We start from the raw sequence: 23331 nt of genomic DNA, 5'->3' as shown, positions 1-23331 counted from the left end.
TATGGATGTGTCAGATTAGTGCTAATGGTTCCTGGCGGACGCCTCCAGGTCCCGATGACGCGCCACCCATGAAGCGTGATTTCCTTAAACTATGACCAAGAAATAAGTCTTTTCAAACCACGAGAATGACACTTCTCTTACAAACACTCGAGAGAAAGTTTGCGGTGCTGGCAAAGTGTCAGGAAAATATCACCTATTACTCATGTTACTTAGTACATTTGGGGCTTCACTTACAAGCGCTGCGCTTCGTCACTGCATAACAATCAGCTGGCTGAGTGTTGGTAGTGCAACTGATGGAATTTTACTGAAAACAGATTTCATCTTTGAACTTCCAGATATCCCTGATCGAAAAGTATCATTTGCGGCTTTCAACGCTGTGGTCGCTATTCTGCCCGAGTAATCACGCTTCCGGAGGACGTGGATTAACTTTTTTTTCCCTGTAATATCTGTCCGGGGGAGAGAAAAAACGCAGCACTTCCACAGGATTTGACAATGTAAGTATGTATGAGAGTGTTTGGTCCAGGGGGGGGAGGAGGTTGTTTTTCTTTTAGAGCAGCAACAAGTTCCTCAAGAACTTGTCAGGCAGACACAGGGGCGCTAGAAATGTGCTATCTGTGTTTGCAAAATGCGATGTGTACGTCGTCCTTGTTAGAAAAAAAAACAAACATTCAAATGACCAACTGCGCGTACGCGCAATTAGCGCATGGCCCTTCACCAAAGAGAGAGATAACGGTCTATGACACAAAACTAGTCGATGTGGACGTGTATCCGAAGTTGTATGTGTCTGCATCGTTGCTCAATGCAGATTTTAAAATATGAGGCAGTGAGCGAGCGATCAGTCAGGCACTGACATCCCCATAAACTTGGATTGCCGTCGCTTATTTCAATCACGTAAGACCCCTAATGGCGTTGACCGGGCGAGGGTGTTACGTATATCTGTGCCCGCTTTTTCTGACAACCAAGGCTTGTTGGTATTTGTCTTTAGCGGATAGAGCCACCAAGGTGTTGCCTGAGAGAGTTTAAGCACACCGACATTGCAAAGGGTTATTAGATTCATAAGTCAGCGAAGTGGTGGGCGATCTACTGAGCGCAGCAGAAGTTCTCATATGATGACTTCAAACAAGACACATTACCTACCAGCATCTGTTGGAGTGAGTGGATATTAAGACACTTCTATCTCCAGGAAAGCGTAGGGGAAAATGGTAAGTAGCAATGGAAACACACAGCATATGAAGGATGATTACCAGTAAAAAAGTCGTGCTTGCTATTTAGTCTGGCAGCGCATTGCTGGAAGGGTTGGACTCAGGGGCTACTTGAGTAACTCAGTATCGAGATCCATGTCTGCTGAGGCTGATGTTGACATAGCCCCTGTGGAAAGACAGATTGTGTGGCATTTCTTTGGCTGTGGATATGCCAGTACAGTGAGAGAGGTAAGAAAATATTGCATTGTGTCTGCGCGCAATGTGTGGATGTGATGAAGGCTGGATACCGGTCTTGAAGGGCTGTGTGTGTGAGTCTGTGTTTGTGTGACAGGGCTTTATGTTTTATGCATGTATGTATGTATGTTATATCTTTGCGGTGCTCGTGTTTTAAGAAAGCAACATGTGCCTGTGACACTTTCCACAAGCATGACATTAAGAACAATAGTGTTCCGTATCAGCGGTGCCAGTTGTCATTTGGCGTGAGAGTGGAGCCGTTTTTTGGGGGGGCTGTGTGGAGGTGGGGGGTTAGGTGGTTGTATACTGAATTGAACCGGCGTTTCATAGGTGCTATTCGCGATATAGGTGCTGTTATCTGGAAGGAAATGTCCGACCAACATGTGATCAAATATTAACAGGACTGGTTTGGCAATGGGGGGTGGGGGTGGGAGAGGGGGGAGTACACGTGACAAGACGCGGGGAAGCAGCAGAGTAAAAAAAAAGAAAAAAAAGAAAACCAGTTTAAAGTGGGCGCTCAAAAAGAAGTATATAGATATTTCGTCGGCCCCTCTTAGTTACCGTGGCTGTGTAATGCTTTCAGCACGTTGGACAGAGGCACCGGAGTCGTGCATGGACTAAACCGCTGAGTGGACGCCAACTCTCTTTCTCTCTTTCCCCAGCCCCCCCTTTGCCAAACCTGGGATTGTTTTTTCAACTTTTGGTAAGCCTATTGTGAGGGAGCCTGTGGTCTGTTAACGGAGAATAAAAGGGATTCTAATGAGAAGAGAAAATATAAAAAAACAACTACAGGGAAAGCAAGCACTTGCCATTAAAATAGCTCGTGCTTTACGATGTGTTTTTGCAGAGCATTGGGAAAGTTGAAATGTTAGGTCGTCTGGTCTTTCGCACACCACATTGCCGGTACCTATAAGCCCCCACACACTGCGTTAAACTTTGGGACATGCAAGTCTTGGTCGCGGAGATCTAACCACGCACATTGTGGTTGTCAGCCCTCGTAAAGGTAAGAGCACAATCCATTGTTTTCATGTCACTCTTATGTTGCTGTCGTCTTTGCGGGCTTCTTCTTGCTTTTCTCAAACGAACTTCGGCTTTAAAACTACAGCATGGCAGCCTTCGCTTTGCCGGTGTGTGAATTGTGGGCATCAGTCACCGAAATAACTCCGAAATGAAATCCGATCCAGGTGACTAATAGCTCGTATGCCACCTTCCTTTTTTTAAATCGAAGTTAGGCTGTATTTATAGAAGATCTGTGCGTGTGCATTGTCATATCAGCTTTGAGTCATGTGAAACGTTTCAATTGGGACTCGTCTTCGTGCTTGAGATTTTTGGAAACAGATCTTTTGAAGCCGTTTTTTTGGACTTCCCGACCACTGCCTACTGCAACATAATTTGCGTAATCGTTGTGCCTAATCATGCTCCCGATGTGGGACTTAATACGCTGCAGTGATCCTTCCAGCCGGCACGAACTGAAGTAGGCTACTGATGCCCGGTGCACATCACAAAATTGTGAGGAAAAAAACTCTATCCAGCCATCTGTCGTCCTATCTTTCTATCTTTATCTTTATATCTATTTATCCATCTGTGCTTTTTTTTCATGTTTAGTCTGCTGCATTCATGTTTTGTCTCGATGTCAAACCCTCTGGATTTTGTAATCGACCAAAAATAGCCCTACTCTTTACCCTCCAGCCCCCCTCCTCCCCTCCCTCCATCGCCCCCCCTCCCGTCATCGCCATCAAATCACTTGTGTTTTTACTACGACTGCTCCACGGTTTCATTCATAAGGTGCTTTTCACTTCACCTGCTACCCTACCCCCCTCTTTTGTCCATACGCGGCTCTGTGTCGCCCTGTCAAGCGCAGACTACGGATGAATAATGGAAAATAAAATGAATTCATTCTTAATCGCTTAGACTCATGTAATTCGGGTTTGCCAGAGCGAGTCTGCTTTACAGTATACAAATTGTTCTAGTATTTCCTCTGTATTACAAGAAAGATGGGCGTGGTCAAAGTGCATCCGCTGACAGATGTTATGGCTGAATGCGATGTAGAGAGATAAGGTGGCTTGATATGCAATTTTTCGGAAAGCATCGATTTTTCTTTCCCTTTCTTTTTTTTTAAACAAATGAAGGAATGCTTTCTATCTGTTATTTAGGTAATCATCACACAAAACTGCTCCGGGATTGTATTTATCTGCTCCCCTGAAGGACTAGCCTCAATATTCGTCTCGCACCGATGCAGAAACGGTGGATATTGTTTATTTCCTCTCTCGCCTTCTCTCCCTCTCTCTGTTGCTCGTCTGCTATTTTTTTCTCTGGTCAACGATTTAAGATTCCTGATCCAAGACGAAGCAAATGCATGACGCCAAAACAACTGCAACACAAGAGAAAAGCCCCAACGCCCACTGGCAGTCTTGTTTTAATCAAGTCTTCTTGCAGGCTGCGTTTTCAAATAAATGCTCCAAAACAAATGTATCCAGTAAAAATCTAATTGTTTTTGAATTTATAGACTTTCCGCTGTTTTTTGGTAATTTCATAACCCGCCAATGAAAGACGCGCAGATCGGTTCCTGCATACTATACCCCATTACGTTTCATTTAATATGACAGCGAAACCAACATAGATCATATTACTTATTATACTGCCCGACATTCATAAATATGCTCCTTTAATAAGGTGCCTTCGTCACTATAAAAGCCCGTTTCCGACTCATCATTGTCACAAAAACATTTAATGCACAAATAATTATAAGTCCTTAATATATTTAACGAAACGATACGCGTCTTAATCTACATGAGATCCGTAACAATTTTGATATTTCAAAGAAATATGTGGCATTCTATTCACATAAACCACAAGAGAGTTGAATTATTTTATTGCAGCATGTTTTGGGCGTAGTTTTTGGTTTTATATATAATCCTTTTTTTCTTGCAGAATACCTATTTTCTGGCCATGTAGCAATATTTTTAATATCTTTCCACAGAGACGTGGGATTATGTTGTGGGCGTGGGCGTGTTAGGTGGAGGAGGAGGGACGAGTGGAGGCGGGTTAGGAGGGGTCTGTGGGGTGGCACGACACACTTTGTATGTATGAAGGTTTTTTATAGCACTTTTCTGCAATGTACGTCAGCGGATCAGTCCATAAATGGGGCTGCGTGTGTTTTTGTGCGGGCGTGCGCCTGCGTGCGTTCACCACTGTGTGCGTGCGTCTCCGCGTGTGTTATCTTTACCGAGAATCTCCCCCCTCTCTCTCTCTCTCTCTCTCTCTCTCTCTCTCTCTCTGCACTCTCAGCTCTGCAGAGTTGGGGTGGGCGTCAATAACAAACCTGATGGTAGGTTTCATTGCAAAAAAAATCAGATGAAATTCTTTCGGTAGGCCTATTTATTTAACGAAAGAAATAATAAATGTGTTCTGCAGAAATAATGATTAACACCTATATTGTACAACATTGTGTATGTTGCTTTTTTCTCTGACTGTAGCCATAGTGCTGGCCTTTCTGCATCGTTGTTATCCGTTGCGATCGATTCGGGTGCTTTGGGATTTGCTAAAGGGATTTGCTGTAATCTGTTTTTATCAATTAAGGACGTTCTGATTTCTATTAACATTAATAATAGTCGTGTCTCTTTAACAAAACTCGGTTTCGGGTTGTGCTTGCCGCACATTGCCCCAGCATTTTCATTCATAAAAAGCCATAATTTATCCATCTAATCCAAGCTGTTTTCTGATATTACTATAAATAGGCTATCGATTATTTCGGGCGATATCGGGGGAACATTTTGACTCAAGGCTCTACGTCACGATATATTTCGAGCGAAAAATGAATCATCATAACCGTTATAGAAATGGGATAAATTCAGTCGCCGCCGCCACCGTCGCTGCTGCTGCTAATGCTTTAGTCACCACCACCACCACCACCATCCTCATCCTCATCTTCATCACCCTCTCCATCACCAACACCTTCATCCAATTAGCAGGCGTGTTTAAACAAGTTCTGGCAGGAAGCGAAGGCTTGAACCTTTAATTCCGAATCTTTAATTATCAGTTATTCGTCACAGTGGCGTGATTGGTATTTTACAGCGATGGAGCCCACGATAAGTTATTAATACACACTGGATGCAGTTATTCTGACTGTAAAGACATCTACATCTGATATGTCGGACCACTGCGGGACTTCAAGAAGGGGGGGGGGGGTGTTGAATATATATGTTTTTTTAAAGAAAAAACTATATACAAAATCTGTCACTTATTTGTTAGCAGATGTTGTATATGGTGGAAGGTTATATCGTTTAAAACGAAGCAGAAGGCCTATTCAAGCCATTCATAGTTTCTTTAAAGCCTCATTTGAGGAGCAAATAAAATATTTCTGCATTTCAAAGTGGATTTGTGGCATGATTGGTGTGTTTTCATTCAGCAGTAAACCATGCAAAGGTTACTGATGCTATGGTGATATTGGATTGAGGGTGGTGGAGAGAGGAGGAGAAGAGGGGGGGAAGAGGTGGAGGAGGAGGAGGAGGAGGAGGAAGGGGAGGGGGAGGGGGAGAAAGGCATAAGCCAAGAAAAAGAGACAGACTGACAGAGACTTGATAGGCGATGGAGAGATTTGCAGTCTGTGCCACTATGGAAATAATCTATCAGCTGCGTGACCATGTGGAGGTTGGAGTGCTCCTCTGTTTCTGCCTGATGATTACAATAAAGGTTATGGTCATCACAGGTGGGATGACATTAACTCGTCACTCCAACATGTGATTAGAAATGGCTCGTACTGGCGTCGTCTGTTTCCAAGTCTGGAGTTGCTCTCAACTGCTCACTCTCTTGTTTGACGTCATCTACCTTCATGAGAAATGTTTTCTCAGTTGACGTGTTTGCTTCATGAAGGCGGAACGCAATTTCGCTTTGATCCAAATACCTCTATCGTCTTCCTTTGTGAAAATGACATTTCACAAAATGTCATTCTGTCCGTACGGTTCCTTTTTTGGTACGAGGAGGCGTAATTCTACTTGTCAAGTGAAGCTTTCGGCAGTGCGGACATGTCAGCATCGTCCTGCATTTGTCAAGAGAAGCCTTGAGAGGTTATACAAGTGTGTCGTGTTGTCAGCTGCTTTGGTTGTTTCTTCTTTCTGCCGCACAAACAGGCACAAGGTTTGTGAGCGGTGAACATGTGAGAAGGGACATAATCAACTGTTCCTCACAAATCACAAGCATTTGGCCCGGCAAAGACACCTGGTTGCCTTGTGAGAAGCCATTGCTGTCGTGCTTGTGGTTTGAACCCGGATTCAAAAACATCCTAAACACTCCTCCTTTCTTCTCGCTATTAGACACATTATTCATTTCATTCAGAAATGTGGTGCCAACATGCAAGCCAAAAGACTTCTCTTGATACGCCACCTTCAGTTGTGATGTATTAGCAGAAATGAGAGACCATGTTGTTGTTTTGGCTCTTTTAATGAGATGCCAAGTGATTTATTTATGAATTACTTGTTTGGAACAGCCCCCTTGTGCAGTGTGCATTTTTTTTTCATCCTCTTGGAGTCATGTCGCTCAGTGATTGCTGATGCAACTCTTTGTCATCCAGAGTTTGCCCTGACCTCCTGTGGGCCTTCAGGGAGGGCTATATCTATCTTGGCATGTCCCGGGTGTGTTGGAGGTGGGAGTGACTCATTAAGCAGGTGTGAGCATCCACTCCCATACTGCTACATGCCAAACAAGAGCTCTACAGCTCATAAGCTCGTGCAGAGAAGAATCATGATGGCAATATAGCAAACACATCACAATAAGTCTTTGCACTGGACCAGGGCCAAGTCCATTGGATAATGAGCTGCTATTTTCCCATTATGCTCACTCGTGTATTCATCACAGGTGGAGTTTCCAAACCTTCATCGCCCATTGAAAGGTTGTGGCTCCACTGACTTTTTTATTTGAATTGTGAATTATAAAGGAAATGAATTGTTTCTGACTCGGGGAGACAACACCATCAAGAAACAAGGCTGTTTCCTCCTCTGAGTGAGCTCAGTGCAGGCCTATCATTTAAAAGTGTGTGTTTTTTATAATAACCTGTAGCTTGCTACTACACTTGCAGGGGAGTTATCCGTCTGCTGTGGAGATAGCTCACTTTAAAAGCAGAAATGTTTTCAGTTAAGTTCACACTTTTATTTGCCTCCAGTGCCTGTTGCCATCCAAATGTTTGAACCCCATATGTCGCTACATTTATAAGACTGATTTCCAAGGCCTAATTCATCATAGAAATGACTCAGGAACACAGGTAAAGGGCATTAAATGAAAACCGTGTGGGAATCTTATAGGGCTACATATATATATTTACTCATATATAAACAATAGTTTTATATACTTTTTATTTTCTACAGCGTAATTTGATGTAAAGTGCAAATCATCCTCACAATCCGTAGGCCAGTAAACCAAATGCTGGTTTCTAATGATCTCAAAGAGGCCAATTCTAAATGGCACACAGTGTATCACGACTCGGAGACGCGCTGTTACGCAAAAAGGTTCAAAGAAATATCCCACCCCTTTGGCCTCGGTGAACCAAATACGGAAGAGGAGAGTCTCTGCAAGTGCTTTTTCATCTTGCCAGACATTGTGGTTCGGATGTTCCCTGCACGGTATGTATGCGCACAAACAATAGCATATAATGCACACCGAGAGCGCATTAATAGTTCCGCCTGGGGGCTGTTTAAACAGGAGTTTGGCGGCGACCAGTCAGCCAGCGGCAGGTCACATGTTGCCGCGTCATTGTGTAGTAAAGTTACTGTAGTTGGAAAGAGGCTCCTCATTTCAGCTCCAGAGGTCTCTCATCCCGTGCTGCCGCCGCCGCTGCTGCTGCGTTTCAGCATGCGACAACTTGAGTTTCAGACGATCTCCGACGGAGCCGTGCAGCCATGGGAGTGCGTTACCTCATCCATGCAATTTCCACCATCAATAATTTAATCTATTTGCTCCAAAGCTGAAGAGATATCCTGAAGCTTGTCGGGAGAGTGTACAGAAAGGAGAATACCGCTTAAGTAAATTACTCAGGGAGTTGTCCCAAACATCCCAGATGACACTGCTGTCCTGTTGAATGGTCTGTTTTACGACTGGGCAGCAAAAGGTATGTACCTCTGTTTCTCGATAAGTACTTTGAAGCACTTTGGCTGTGTTGTTTGATGCTGCTTGAGAATAAGAAAAGGACAGATGTGTGTGTGTGTGTGTGCGCGCGTGTGCCTGTCGGGTGGGTGGGTGCGCGCGCGCGTGTACGTGTGTCTGTGTTGTGTGTGTGTGTGGGGGGGGGGGGGGGGGGGGGGTCTAAAAGTAGCTCGATCAAGTCCGGCTATCTGCGGACAGACAGCGCCGCAGCCCGAGAGGGGATGTGTGTGTGTGTGTGTGTGTGTGTGTGTGTGTTTGTGTGTGTGTGTGTGTGTGTGTTTGTGTGTGTGTGTGTGTGTGTGTTTGTGTGTGTGTGTGTAACCTTATCCTCTCGTTCATTAATAAAAAAACGAGTTATTATGTTGATTGGGTTTCCAGAGGAGGACACGGGCTCAGCAGATGTAATCTCGAGGGGAGGGGTAAGGAGGGGGGGGCGGGGGGGGGCTGTTATTTCATTATTGAAGCAGCGTGTGCAAACGTGGCTTATTATTAGTATTTCTCGTAAATTACCAAGTGGAAACCACCCAGCAGCGCGCCTCCATATGGAACCAGCTGCAACTTTCTGCCCATAAAGAACTCAACAGAACTGCATTATAACCTCGGAGCCTCCCGCGCTGTGAACATACGCGTACACACTAGAATGTTTATTTTTTGGAGGAGGGGGGGTGGTGTAATGAACTCATTAAGACTTTATAGGAAACCCGAGACTCAAACGCCCATCATCGTCGGGAAACCTACACGGTTGGACTTATTGGTGTTGTGTGCTTGCGCTGAATCTCGAAATTACTGGCTAGAATAATTCAAATAAAGTCCCATTTATACAGTGGTGGAAAGCTGGCTGAGCTCTGACAACTCCGTGTGAAAATGTCTGGATCGTTTGCATCACCCGCGTAGAAGACGTTTCATGTTTTGGTTTAATGATGAAATAATAAAACCAAAAAGGCTCACTACGGCCACATTTATTGTTAGCGTTGTGACTAAGTACCATTTATGTCAACTTTGCAGTGTATAATGCAGCAGAAATGAGCGAATGCTGAATAATACAAGACCAAAATTGTCTGTGAATCCGTCGTTATCATCTATCTATCTATCTATCTATCTATCTATCTATCTATCTATCTATCTATCTATCTATCTATCTATCTATCTATCTATCGTGTTTCACAAGAGGGAGGGAAGGAGAGATGGGATGGAGGTGGAGGGAGGGTGAAAGAGAAGGAGCTCTTTTTATTCCACGGTCTCACACGCCATCTAGTGTAGAGCGCGTGGAACTGCAGCACTGTCCATTTGGCGCTTTATGTCTGTTCGTTAAGTCAAGTGTTCAGGTTCCACAATCGGTATTTTGTCCGTTCAATTGAAAACGTGTGTGTTTACGCTTTAACGGGACATTGTAAGAGTGCAACATCAACGCAGGTTTTGCACTTGACAAGACTGTCAATTATGATCTCGCCACACCGCCTTGTGCTGCGGCTGCAGTGTCTCCATTATCCGCTGCTGCACACAGTGTGGGAGGCAAGCAGCACTCATTTGGATAGCACACATCACTCAGCAGCTATTTGAATGCCGGGGCTGTCTGTGGCAGTGGCTTGGGGTTGGCCAGGAGGCCAGGTATAATCCCTTAGTGATGCTCATCTATTACTAAACGTGCTCTGAAACTGTGTCAGATTGAAAACAGATCTCAAGAAGGCCAGCTTCCACATGTGTCAGCCATTACTGCAGACAACTCTAATTGCCTTCTCTCTAAGTGCTCCATCGTGGCACACAAGGGGTCCTCAGGTAGAAATGTTGAAATTATGTGCCGCATGTCTCACTTTGGAACATTTGGCATTGCGTGCTGTGCACTTTGAACGTGACAAAACATGTTGCTAGGTAAACCGCTCTAACCCAACACGCTTCTTGAGGAATGGAACAAAGATGGATGCCCCACGAGGGAGAAAAAATGAGGAACGAATCTTGCCATAGTTCGAGCATTACTATTCAAATGTAGTGGCCACATTTCCCTCTTTCATCACCTCTGTTTGATGTTTATTTTCCCTTCTTATGGCTCCTACGATATCGCGCTGTTCGTGAAGATGAAGCCAGTGTGCTGACATGTGCTTGTAGGCTCGGGAACATTGCTGAATGTGTAATAATACCAGTCCTTTCATGCTTTAGAGAAACTTTTCAGCATCTGTCAAAGGGGGCATTTATCACTTTAATCCCCACCTGGAACAAAGAATAACTGTGAAGATAAGTTACACATCCCCACCATAGAGCCACGCTCTCAAAGCGGATGAACAGGTGGTCATCTGGAGACGTCAAAGCCCAACGTAGACAGAGTCCGCACACTCACCTGCTCCTATTGTTCTGGGTGATTCGTGCTGTGGGTGTGCTGTCTGGAATAAAGGCGTGTTTGCAGCGGTTATTGCAGGCTTTATCTTCCTGTTATCTCGTGTTAAGTGATTTACGTTGAAGGACAAAAGATGTCATACATGGAAAGCCTTGACCCTTTGTTTATTGTGTGACACAGTTGGATTGTTGGGATCTATCTACATTTCATTTGGGATCTATCTACATTTCATTTGCAAATTATATGATTACATGATCAACAATAGCATGAGGCAAAAGATAAAAGAAATGGCACTTTGCCCAGCCACCTCCCTGTGCTAGATCTATTTTATAATCAACCCAGTCGTCACAAAGTTGTCCCAGAGGCTCCAAAAGAGTACATTTTATTCCAAACATTCCTCCATATGTCCGTCTGCCCTCGCTCTATTATTAATGCTCATTGTGTTAACCCGCAAGCCGCTTTTTCATTAACTGCAAAATCCGGCAGTGCACATAAAATGTTCCTTCACTTGATGTATAAAACAAGAGTGAACCAATCAGTTGTCACATTTAGCCTCTAGTAGATACAAGCCAGAGATTCTCCGCCAGTCCCACAGCAATTAAATGATTCATTGGCTTTATCGCATTTTAACAGGATGTTGATTGAGAGCATAAGCCATATTGATTGTCTTGATGGAAACAGGAAATCAAAGGGATAGAAATAAAATCATTTGTTGTTCCCGGTGTGAGGATTCTCGGGGGAGCGGCATGCAATTGCACACTGTTGAGTGGCATTACCCCCCAGCAACCTCCTCCCCTCCATTCTCTCCCCTATGGAGACCTGGAAGAGACGTCATCTGTGGTTGTTATGCTGCGAAATGACGCTGGCACTCTCTCCACCCCCTGCTACTGCAATATTACCCCTGTGGTCTGTTACGGAAGATGCAGCACTCATCGTCTGCACCATTTCCAGCATGAAGTTTGACGGCTAACAGTAATCAACCCTCTGCCTTCATTTCCGTCACGAGGAAGTGGAACCATTTGAGCGTGATGCTGATAATAATATCAGCCTAAATGCATCCTACACGTAATGATGGTGGCTGCCCTCGATCCCGTAAACCTACATTTTCTGGATTTCTTGTCATCAGAACTGAAACCTTAGCAATATTAAGGGGTCACTAAAAATGGATAAATAGGCTTTTATTAACAGTATTAAATAAAAATGTCATAGTTATCTCCTTTGTCCTCATTGTTTTCCCTGCAAACATATCCGAGCCCCTCCCCATGCCCTCCCCCTAACACACACACACACACACACACTCTGGAGAACGTACGTCACTGAGCTCGGGGAATGAGTGGCTCATTAAGAAGAAGGATGTGATATTCTGAATAGAGACTGTGAGACTCCCAGCACATCTATTTATAGACGAGATATCTCTATGGCAGTCGCCGTGGTGTCGGTTAATTGCAGCCACGGCCCCTGATACCAATTAAGAATGTAACAAATGCGCTTAAGGTGGGTTTTTAGCTCCTCCCTTACTGTAAAGGTCCTCGTGTCCGTCTTGAGCGGAGCCAGTGAGTTTCCTCCTTGTTTTATTTTCCCTATCAAGTTGGGACATGCAGAGTGCAGTCAAAGCCTCGGTCAGGCTATTTTTAAGTGAGCCCCTGTGGAAAGGAAGATCTAGATTTTCTTTTCGTTATTGTTCCTTTTTTTAAATCTGGGGCTGTTGGATGTCCACCATACCGTTGATTTCATGTAAATCTTAAGAGCTTCTGAAAGGTAAGGGATGCACATGTGCTCAGACAATTTATCTCTCTCTCTCTCTCTCTCTCTCTCTCTCTCTCTCTCTCTCTGTATTTATTTCCGCTATACCTGGCTCGATGTGGATCCCCCCCACCCCTCCCTCCCTGGCATTCCATTGCCCATTGCTTCTCTTCTGACTTCTGAGTTTCTCCAGAGTGGTACTTCACAGTGCAGCGAGGATGACACATCTTTCAATTTCCGCATGACATCCTGTTATTTCATCCTGCGGTGGTCTCAGTGCCATCCACCAACCAAAAACAAACAGTGTCCCTCAACAAACTCTCGATGCCCGTACATGACTCGAAGGGATTAGTGTCAGACCTGTCCTACAACACAGACCAGTTGAGGATAAGTAGTACTGCAGCAGCAGCGGTGTTTGTCACAGCTGACAAAAACCTGTTTCTCACGCAGTCAGTCGGTCAGTAAGTGCTTTCCATGAGGGTTGATAACGGTGACTTTGTTAGTGAGGTAATGTCTTAAGCCTAATGGTGTCACATGTCCTCTGGAAATGAACAAAACCATGTATCCTTATGGAAACACACTTTCAGAATTTTGTCCCAGTTCACAGTTGGCCCTGACGTGTTTGGAGCCCGATGTGCATCTAATTTTTTGCCGCTCGTCAATGCAATGGACAAATTACTATAACTTTCCCTAAGTAACATCACGCATTAAAAGATATCTGCAAGGTCCTAAAGTTTACAAGAGGTCTGAGCTTCTGAAACTAACAATGATTCAGGCGGCGAGGGATGAAGGGTTTGGTCATAATTTCCCTACACTGCACTACAACACATCTTTGAAAAGAAAGAAAAGTCTGACATCTTATTTTTTATAATAAGCAAACATTTCTATAAAAGCGATGTCTCAGCCGAATAAAAACTGTATTGTGATCATTCCAAAGCAAATGCCTCTCATTTTGGCTCGGAAAGAAAGAGTAGACGGTGTAAATAAGAAGAAAGCCTTACATTGTGCATTATGGATCAAGAATAAGCAAACCCCACCCAAAATGCTCTCAACTAACACCTTTGTTCTCTCCTCCTCCCCTTTTGCTTTCTCTCCTCTTCTCCCCCTCCAGTTCCACCAGGTTAGAAGAGTGATGACCATCCTGTTCCTTACTATGGTTATTTCATACTTCAGTTGCATGAGAGCTGCGCCCCTGAGAGACGCCCCGGGCATGCGGGGCCACCGGACGGAAGGCTACTTGGGCGCCGCGGCGACAGCCACGCGGGGCCACGGGACTCCGCAGAGTGGCGGTGGGCCAGGCCAGCGCGGGGAACTGCCCTCACTCACAGACACCTTTGAGCAGGTGATAGAGGAGCTGCTGGAGGTGGAGGGGGCTGATGCGATCCAGGGAGGTGGGGGCCCGTCTTCTTTGGTCACCGCAGAGACCAAGGATGTCGACCTGTACGACTCGCGGGTGATGATCAGCAACCAAGTGCCTTTGGAGCCGCCGTTGCTCTTTCTTCTGGAGGAATACAAAAACTATCTGGATGCCGCTAACATGTCCATGAGGGTGCGGCGACACTCCGATCCCTCGCGGCGCGGAGAGCTCAGTGTGTGTGACAGTATTAGCCAGTGGGTGACAGCTGTGGATAAAAAGACGGCAATAGACATGTCTGGGCAGACAGTTACCGTCATGGAAAAGGTCCCTGTCCCCAATGGCCAACTGAAGCAATACTTTTATGAGACCAAATGCAACCCCATGGGGTACACAAAGGAAGGCTGCAGAGGAATAGACAAGAGGCATTATAATTCCCAATGCAGGACAACCCAGTCCTACGTGCGAGCGCTTACCATGGATAGCAAAAAGAAGATTGGCTGGCGGTTTATAAGGATAGACACTTCATGTGTATGCACATTGACCATTAAAAGAGGGAGATAGTGTATAAAATGTATAGATTTTATTGAAGAGTTTAAAAAAGAGAATAAAGAGAAAATATCTATTTGTATATATACATAACAGGGTAAATTATTCCGTCAAATGAAAATTTTATGGACTGCATGTAAAAAAAGATGAAGTTTATACAGTAAAAGTGATACTACAGTCTATTTATTGAACATATTCATGACCTTGTAAACAATTAAAAAAAATCTGATCAGTCATTTGCGCCCAGTTTAAATTACTATATCACATCCCTCAAGACATTGTGATTGGTTTTCGTTGCCAAGAATTAGAAAATGAAGGAGAAAAAAAAAGGCAAGGAATGAAAGAGGACAGTTCCATCTTCAAAAAGCTTGCATGCTGCTTCAATTGTGAATTGAGAAATTCTCCACTTACAAAAAAGTACAATGCTGACCAAAAAACATTCCGTTTACACATTCAGCAGAAAACAACTTTCCTCTCAAGTAATTTATCTGTTTACTGTTCTAAACTTCTCAAGGTAATGTTGGACTTACATACTATGTCAAGGTGCTGTTGTCAAAGCTTTGCTGTTTATTTTTTTATCCCCTCCAGAGGAAAAGATATATATATATATTAAAAAAAGAATATATATACATATATGTATATGTATATATATATGTATATATATATATATATGTATATATACATATATATAAAATATATTCATTGACATGTTTCTGGGTTAATATTATTCATTTTGTATGTTGTGAAGTTGTTTGCAATATTAAACTGAAATATTTGAAGAAATAAAAATATAGGCAACTGAAAAACAAAATCAATGTCGGTAAAGTTTCAACAGTGCATTTCCAAGCAGGATAAACTTTAATATACAGACCGGGAGGGGGGGAAGAAGCCATAGCACACACAAACACACTTATGCACGAGACAAAAACAGCTTTTAACAAAAAACGACCAAATGAAAATCCAGGTGCTCGATGATTTTAAGGGCTGCAAGAAAATATCATATTTTCATTTTCAGAAGGTGAAAAAAGATTATTTTGCAGCTCCATGTTTATTCATTGTCATATTACAGAGAGAAATTAAACTCCTAAAGCACCTCCTGATCCCCAGCAGCACAAATGTACTGCATGGCCGTGGATTCTTTGGTGTTTATACACACTTTTGCTGGTTTACTAAATTGTTACTACTAAGTACAGGAAGACAGAGTTTTGACAGTGACACATACAAAAGATACACCTGATATGACATGGTAATCCCATCGTTAAATCTTCTACTACAGAAGAATAACCCAGATTTGATGCAGCAGTACATTTACAGTGATCAGAAGGAAAAAGCCTGGTTTGGAATCCGGGTTAAAGACGACTGGATTGCCAGCAGATTATAACTCATGGTGTGTTTTTCTTAGTGAGAAGCCCTTGCTTTGCGAGTCTGGATGCCAAAGTTTAAGATCATTGCAGGATAACAATCTAACATGTTCACTTTGCAACTTAATATCATCAACCACTCCCATATTCCCCCATAATAGGACATATTTTAGAAAAAGAAGACACTGATATAAAAGCCTTTCAAAGCCTATCAAAAGTTCAATTATGTCTCATACTTGTGCTACACTTCCCAACCACGTTATTTTACCTCTTCGTCATCAACCTGAAGGTAAGTGTGACCTCTGAAGACAACCGGATGGAGCATTTTGAGAGCAAACTGCGGGGGGAGAAAAAATTCACTCTCTTGAAGCAATGAAAAGATGTTCCACATTTCTCATTCTTCTCTATTGGTCTCGGATTCTCTGAAGGAGGCTGATGAAGATGCTGTGAGTTACTTTTCTTTATACAGAAGCTTGCAAATAGATCGTCTCTAATCCACCTCCGAGGAAGATGACAAGCATGCAGTATGAGCATGCAGTATGAATCACCCAGTAAAAGGGTTCTTGTCATGGCTGCACAAAACAAGTAAGAATTGAAAAGTATTTAGTCGTCCTACGGGAAGACAGGCAGGTCCTGCCTTGCTTTTCAAAGCGAAATTACCCTAAAACTTGAATGGTTTAATATATGCCTGAGAACTAACGCATTTCAGCATGCAGAGCAATGAATCCATCTTTCTGCCATGTGGAATAGTCTAGAAAATGTATTCTGAGCTGCTGCATCTATCATGAGTGCATGGTGAGTTTAACCCCGAGATGTGCCTGAGGCTTAAAGACAAAACAACAATGAAACGTTTTTTACAAAAACAATGAGCCGCACCCCATTCAGTGATGTCACAGCAAGTGTATTTCATCAGACGTCAAAGGCAAACCCTTGACAGTGTGTCCTCACTGGGTGTGGTCAGAAGTGACTCAACGCTTGAAAGTTTCCGCCCACATGGAGCAGTGCAGCAGCAGTTTCCTGCAGTTATGTACTAGTGTCACTATGTGCTGTCACCAGCAGAGGGCAGCACAGAAGATTTCCCTCTTCTGTGTCAGGAAATAGCCGAAGAAGTTTCTGGTCGTTTCCTTGATACTTGTACACAGAATTTTTAAGGTATATCGTAATCATTTCAACTGTAAGCTATTTCCAGGTGCAGCACTGCTGTGAAAAGAATGATGCACTGACACATAGATAACGAGTCAATTGTGTGATTATTTAATTGTGAACTGGGTCTGGGATCAGAGTGGGCAGCTTTCGTCGCCTTTTTCCTGGATCCTGAGACCTGCAGTGGGCTAAACACAGCACTAAAGGTCCTTAGTCCATTGACGAATTACACAAAATGAACACAACCTAATACCTACACACGAAGTTAAACACAAGTCTCCGTGGCATATCCAACGTTCAGAAATCAAATATGCACAAAGAACAATAAGAATGGCGGATTCTCAATTATGTAAATCACTTGCCCTGTCCCCCTTCTCCAAGTGTATGGTATTACATAAATACGTAACTTTGTCTTCATTGTTCAAAAATAAAATATAGATGTATTCACATTAGCAACGAAGTTTCATTCAGAACCTGTGAGAAAACGATATGATGTGTGCGGGTTCTGAGTTGTACACTTTACGAGTGTTGTTGAATGCATCATGACACTAGCAACGTTAATAGCCTAGCCGGCTACCTCGGCTAATCTGATTTACCGTCTCTGTTAAACGGACGTAACGCAAGTCCCGGGATTACCATTTGCTCCATATCCAGTGATTAACGCTAAATATAGGGGACATTAAACAGCCGCTTGATAACAGAATGGCATCGCTTGGGGAGCCCGTGCGGTTGGAAAGAGGTAAAGTTAATCGGCTAGCTTGCGATAGCGCAGAAATATTTGTTGTGATCTTACGTCAAGCTAGCTTAGCGTTAGCCACACAGAGCAGGTGATTTGGTTTTTGACGGTAATCTAACTTCCTTGTTCATCGTTTGTTGGCTAAGGGAGTCCGGCTGATAGCCAGTGTGTATTAATATAACTGAACGAATACTCTAGTCACAGAGCGAGAGTTTTACAGCTAAATCACACGGTTTCACTTAACTCGGCGTGCTAGCCAATGTACTAATACCAGTGACAACACACAGCAACCCTGCAGCGTGAGTGTGAAAAGCTTCAGGGTTTTCTGTCTAAGTTAATGGAGGTTTTCGTACACTTCTTTGCACCATCACAAGAATGAGCAGGACATATTTACATTGCAGACCGTTTTTTCCCTCAGTATTTATTATGCGGGGAAAAAGGCTTTAATGCTGTGGCTGCTAATACAGCGTCTTACATAAACAAGTCCTCGACAATATGTGAAATAATCTTAATGCTTTTTGATGAAACCTGAAGTGTTTAGAAATTGCAGCTAATGATCTCCGAATTAACATTTGTTTACAGTACCAGTTTTTTTTAAAGATTAACAGAATAATGAGCCTCTCTGTAATAAATCACATTTGAAACATCAAGTCAATTTTAGGTTTGCTTGAATTGACTTAAGTATACCATGAAGCAAATATCATACAGCAATAAAAGACAATCTGGTATATAGTATTGGAGTGTTAAATATTGAAAGTTGCTATATTGAATTATATCATCTGTGTATTCTTCATATTTTAATTCAAAACAAGGTTCCTTATTCCGTATAATTTTCAGTAACAACAACAACAACAACAACCATTTCCTAAGTGTATTCACATTGTTTAGCATTTAAACAATAGAATGGTCCAGATTTTGTACTGACATTAAGACTCAAAAGGAGGAAGTGTGGTTGGGACAATTTACAGAAATCGATAACACCGTGACGGGGTGCGTGTGTGCTCTTGTCGACAGATATTAACCGTGCTGTTGAACTGCTTGATAAGCTCCAGAGGACGGGGGAGGTGCCTCCCCAGAAGCTGCAGGCCCTGCAGAGGGTCCTACAGAGTGAATTTTGCAACGCCGTCAGAGAAGTGAGACCCTTTTTGTCTATTTAAAAAACACTTAACTGTGAGATGGCGTCAGTTCCCATTTGTTTTAAAAACAGGGTTTGGTTTAATGACTTTATGTTCACCACTTGTAAATGTGTCATCTGTTTCTGGGATGTGACAAAATATTGTCCAACAATGTCTCCTCAGGTTTATGAACATGTTTATGAAACGGTGGACATCAACAGCAGTCCTGAAGTCAGGGCCAACGCCACAGCGAAGGTATACCTGATTCCAACATCAGCATCTTTATCTAATTATATTTTCCCACAATTTCTTTTTTTGCTCTAGATGTACATTCCACATTGCATGTCATGTATAAGAAATAGAATTATTTGCAATAGTTAAATGACGTGATTGTGTTCATTCGTAGGCAACCGTGGCAGCTTTTGCAGCAAGTGAGGGACACTCACATCCGCGTGTTGTGGAACTGCCCAAAACAGAAGAAGGCCTGGGATTCAATATAATGGGCGGCAAGGAGCAAAATTCCCCAATATATATCTCTCGCATCATCCCAGCCGGCATCGCTGACCGACATGGAGGACTGAAGAGAGGCGACCAGCTTCTCTCTGTCAACGGGGTGGTACGCTCAGTTCACAAAGTCCAGACTTGTTGAAAGTTTAGCTTTACACAAAGACTTCTTTTTGTAAACTGCGTATCAATGGTCACCAGGTGATAAAATGAACGCATCAGCAGTTAGGGCAGATTAACTATTAAAAACCTCATAGATTTACATCTACGCTTCAAGTCAGGAAATGTTTTTAGCTTCATACCTCAATAAAACAAATTCCTTCATTATCTCATTATTCAAAGATTTGCCTCACAAGGCGTTGTGGCAACTGCTTCTTTGCGTAGAACTTAAACTTGTAGGATTTCATGTGTTCATTAGACTTGCAACTAAGGTTAAGCAGTCTCCAGAAATCATGCAACAGAGACGTGTTTCTACCATCACGTTGGTGAGAATATTAGTTGTATTCAGCAGTATAACAACAATGTTTTTTAGAGGTGGCTCTTGATTGGACTGCATTCTGCTGTGTACGTAGGTTAGTCACACTACTACTCATACATTCCCCTCATCAGCAGTTGGTGGTGTGAGACTCTTAGGGTGCGAGCAAAGGCGGAGGAGAAAACCTTACAGCGTGTTTCTGTTTTTTCCAGAGTGTGGAAGGTGAGCACCACGAGAAAGCTGTTGAACTCCTCAAAGCAGCTCAGGGCTCAGTGAAGCTGGTGGTGAGGTACACCCCCAAAGTCCTCGAGGAAATGGAGTCACGCTTTGAGAAAATGAGGTCGGCGAAGCGCCGCCAACAGAACAGCTTCCCCCAGTAGGGTTTGTCTGTGTTGATTCCCAACTCCCATGTCTCTCCTCTTTTAGCCTTTGGGCCATGTTCTCTCTTTCCTTCTCTCCCACTGCCCAATACTGCTCCACCAACATACTCATTTTAGTTCCTTCTCACATATACCATATATTATACATCTCCCCTATTTCTGTAGCATTTTTAAATATTTGCAATTGTTACGTTGGAGACTATAACTCTAGACAAACATTATACTGATCATGATTGTCTGTGTAGGTGGTCACTCACACTTGTGCATTATTTTTGAATTGACTATTTGAATGCAACTCTGAATGATTTTGAGACCAACTACACATTTCATTTGACTGGAAAGTTAGTGTTTTTAAATATTTTATCACAGTCACTACCAAGTGCCTCAGGGCAATCATGTTTATTGTATGTACTGTGTTCACCATTATGTTTTTGATTTTAATGGTTTCAAAATCAAGTACTGGTAATTCAATTCTTGTGGCAGGAATTACTAAATCATTTGCATCTGTTATTCTCAAAGAGCTGTACTTGTATAAATACATGGTGGCAAATGTAGAAACCCTTCAGTTGTTCATACTTAAAAAACGTGCAATTTTTGGTTTAGTGAAGGGAAGCTTTAGAGTATATTTTGTTCTAAATAGTTAAAGAGAACGCCGTAAGCAGGATAATAAGGGAAACCACCGAAAGGACACTTTAGAACAAAACTATGTATTATCTATACTCTGGACTAAATTTATACCATACCACATACCACAATATAAAAAGCTTAGCAGACACTACGTGATTTAATGGGGTTTCAGCAACCTTTGAACTAAACTGCTGCTGCCCACAGAGCCTCAAATTTCTAATAATGAAGTATTAATTCTTCATAAGCAAGTACTTTGACATGAGATAAACGCTGTTTGTTTGTACATAATGTACTTGCTTGCTTAACATTTGTCTAAAATCAAGCAACCTCTTTGGTCACAATAATGCCTAATGTGAGCTTTCCTCATTGTCTTGACTGCTGATACTCCATACTCCGACTTCACCATGTTTTGAGGATTATGCTGTAAATCTGCTGCATTGGTGAATTTGATTTCATTTTTTTCAGTTTTCAACGTTTGTTTAACAATGTCTAACCTGAAACATTAACTTAATTAGGACCTGTTTGTACTGGTAGTTTTTGGGTTCTTTAACTGGTGCTGGGATGAGATGTATACAAAAATGTCTTGCCATTTAAATAACTATTTATTTTATGATGCTTTCACTCAAAAACGAGTACTCGCCTACTTTCAATATTTAGTAATGCAAGTCTCTGACCTGCATGTCACTACAGATCTATTTCCTTAAAAGTTTGTCACTATTCTTTTTTCAACTCTTAACAGTCTCTGCGTCATTAAAGCCAACATTTTAATGGCACCCACGTACTTTGTATGTAATATACAAACCGAACAATATTTTTAAAATAACATGACTTAAGCCGGCTAACATCAACCCCGATATGCTGTATATGTAGACCTTCCTCCCATGTTTACAACACTTACAAAGTTATTTTTATAGTGTTTGTTGAAAGCACAATAAGCTCCAACATGGATGTTCCTTATTATCATGTGGATTATAAATTCTAAAACTGAATGCAAAACAAATGATCTATGCAAAGTAATTCAAAAAACTTTTGAAATATTCTGTAATGGTGCATAATTATTTTATTGCAGAATGTTATTGGAAATTATTGCTTCAAGGCTGTGTGGACAAATGTCTGTTTGGGAATTCCGCACTAAGACACATTGGGATTAAATTATCATATCAATTTGTAAAGCAAGTAACTTTCTCATATTTGTTACTGTCGAAATGAAAGTCTCCATTTGACACTACCATTGCTGTCAAATGAATGGTGGTCAAGATCCGCTACCAGTCAGACTTTTGGCCACATTTTCTCATTCCATTTAAGGAGAGTGTGTCCAAGCTTTGGACTGGTGCTGTACATGTAGAGGAATAGGTTTGTGTGTGTTTTCATAGGCCACTTAGTATACTTCTGTTTTGAGGCAAAACATTAAACAGGAAAGTGTCTTTACATAGAAGTCGAAATGTCTTAAAATAATGTATTATTTGTGTTTTATTAGTTAGATTCACCGCTTAAACACATGAATAGTAAATCAGGACAAAATGTAATCTGACTTGTTCACACTCACAACTGAATGTCACTGACCATTGTCTGAATGGGTTGCAAAATGTAACTTTCTACCAGTGTCCCTTGTCTATATATTGATTGATTAATAGAGTATTTTTTATAATAGCTTTCTTTTGATATTTTTCTCAATTTTTATAAAGGAATTTCCTAAATATAAATACAGAGTAATTGGTACTTCCATTTTGACTGTGTACCAGGACCATCTCGGCCAAGTCTCTCCTAAAGCAGCGCTGTTTCTGGACTAATGTTTGAACTTGACGTTTCCTTGATCAGCTCCTTTCTGAGATTTCAACTGATTTGTCTTTTGTTTTTGGAACTGAAGCAAACTTGCAAAATTTGTGAAAAATGCAAGTTTGTCGTTTTTTAGGTGTATTACCCGTGTTGTTATTTTGTGTTCTGGTATCTTATCCAGTTTATCGTTACTTTGATGTAAAATGTAAAATGTTGTGATGTAGAAAAAAAACAGTAAAATAAACTGTCTAAAAATGTGATTCCTGGGGGTGTGTTGAACGTATTTTACTCATTAATTTTTAAGCCTATTAACATTTGGAAAAACCATCAAATACAGTCATAAAGTAAAGTGGATACTTGTGATCCCATCTCTTCATGATCAAACAATAATATGCTAGTGGGTATGTTTCATTTCATTTTCATTTCAGTTTATGTTTAAAAAATTCACTGTTCTCATCAAAGACAGAATTATAGGCTGGATAATAGTCTTCACTGTTCATGATTATTTTCATGTCTTCTGGAAAATCAGCATCGAGAGCATGTTCACAGTGAAAAACAAATTCTGTCAAATGCTTACGGGGGAATGAAATGGTGCAGGAGGGACTATTGAAACCTAAATTTGAGTCCACATTTTTGCAATGCTGGTTCCCATATCTCCTAGTGAATGGC

The 23331-nt window shown here is 42.1% G+C and overlaps 2 protein-coding genes across 8 annotated transcripts; both read left to right on the top strand.

Moving 5' to 3' along the window:
- The first annotated feature begins 288 nt into the window (after window positions 1–288).
- Window positions 289–15506, top strand: bdnf (brain-derived neurotrophic factor). 7 transcript variants are annotated; one of them, XM_037454706.2, is made up of 2 exons: window positions 289–494; window positions 13754–15506. In XM_037454706.2, exon 2 carries the CDS (start codon window positions 13775–13777, stop codon window positions 14558–14560), a length of 786 nt encoding a protein of 261 aa, XP_037310603.2. In that variant the 5' UTR covers window positions 289–494; window positions 13754–13774; the 3' UTR covers window positions 14561–15506. The 7 variants fall into 7 exon arrangements, with proteins under 7 accessions (XP_037310603.2, XP_037310577.2, XP_037310559.2 ...); XM_037454680.2 differs by lacking the exon at window positions 289–494 and adding an exon at window positions 719–1202; XM_037454662.2 differs by lacking the exon at window positions 289–494 and adding an exon at window positions 1251–1430.
- A 2063-nt stretch (window positions 15507–17569) lies between these two features.
- lin7c (lin-7 homolog C (C. elegans)) lies at window positions 17570–22922 on the top strand. The gene is made up of 5 exons (XM_037450300.2): window positions 17570–17788; window positions 18800–18918; window positions 19084–19155; window positions 19307–19516; window positions 20092–22922. Exons 1-5 carry the CDS (start codon window positions 17752–17754, stop codon window positions 20257–20259), a joined length of 606 nt encoding a protein of 201 aa, XP_037306197.1. The 5' UTR covers window positions 17570–17751; the 3' UTR covers window positions 20260–22922.
- The last annotated feature ends 409 nt before the right edge of the window (window positions 22923–23331 follow it).

Source organism: Pungitius pungitius, chromosome 4 (assembly GCF_949316345.1).
Source record: "Pungitius pungitius chromosome 4, fPunPun2.1, whole genome shotgun sequence".
Taxonomy (NCBI): Eukaryota; Metazoa; Chordata; class Actinopteri; order Perciformes; family Gasterosteidae; genus Pungitius; species Pungitius pungitius.
This window is presented reverse-complemented; position numbering and strand designations above follow the sequence as displayed.

What these genes read in the sequence shown, in the direction of transcription:
- bdnf (XM_037454662.2), top strand. Translation starts at nt 1,338, where the DNA reads ATGTCTGCTGAGGCTGATGTTGACATAGCCCCTGTGGAAAGACAGATT. An exon ending in ATGCCAGTACAGTGAGAGAG is followed by an intron (nt 1,431 to 13,753) that starts GTAAGAAAATAT and finishes CTCCCCCTCCAG; the next exon opens with TTCCACCAGGTTAGAAGAGT.
- lin7c (XM_037450300.2), top strand. Translation starts at nt 17,752, where the DNA reads ATGGCATCGCTTGGGGAGCCCGTGCGGTTGGAAAGAG. An exon ending in GCCCGTGCGGTTGGAAAGAG is followed by an intron (nt 17,789 to 18,799) that starts GTAAAGTTAATC and finishes TCTTGTCGACAG; the next exon opens with ATATTAACCGTGCTGTTGAA. An exon ending in TTCTCTCTGTCAACGGGGTG is followed by an intron (nt 19,517 to 20,091) that starts GTACGCTCAGTT and finishes TGTTTTTTCCAG; the next exon opens with AGTGTGGAAGGTGAGCACCA.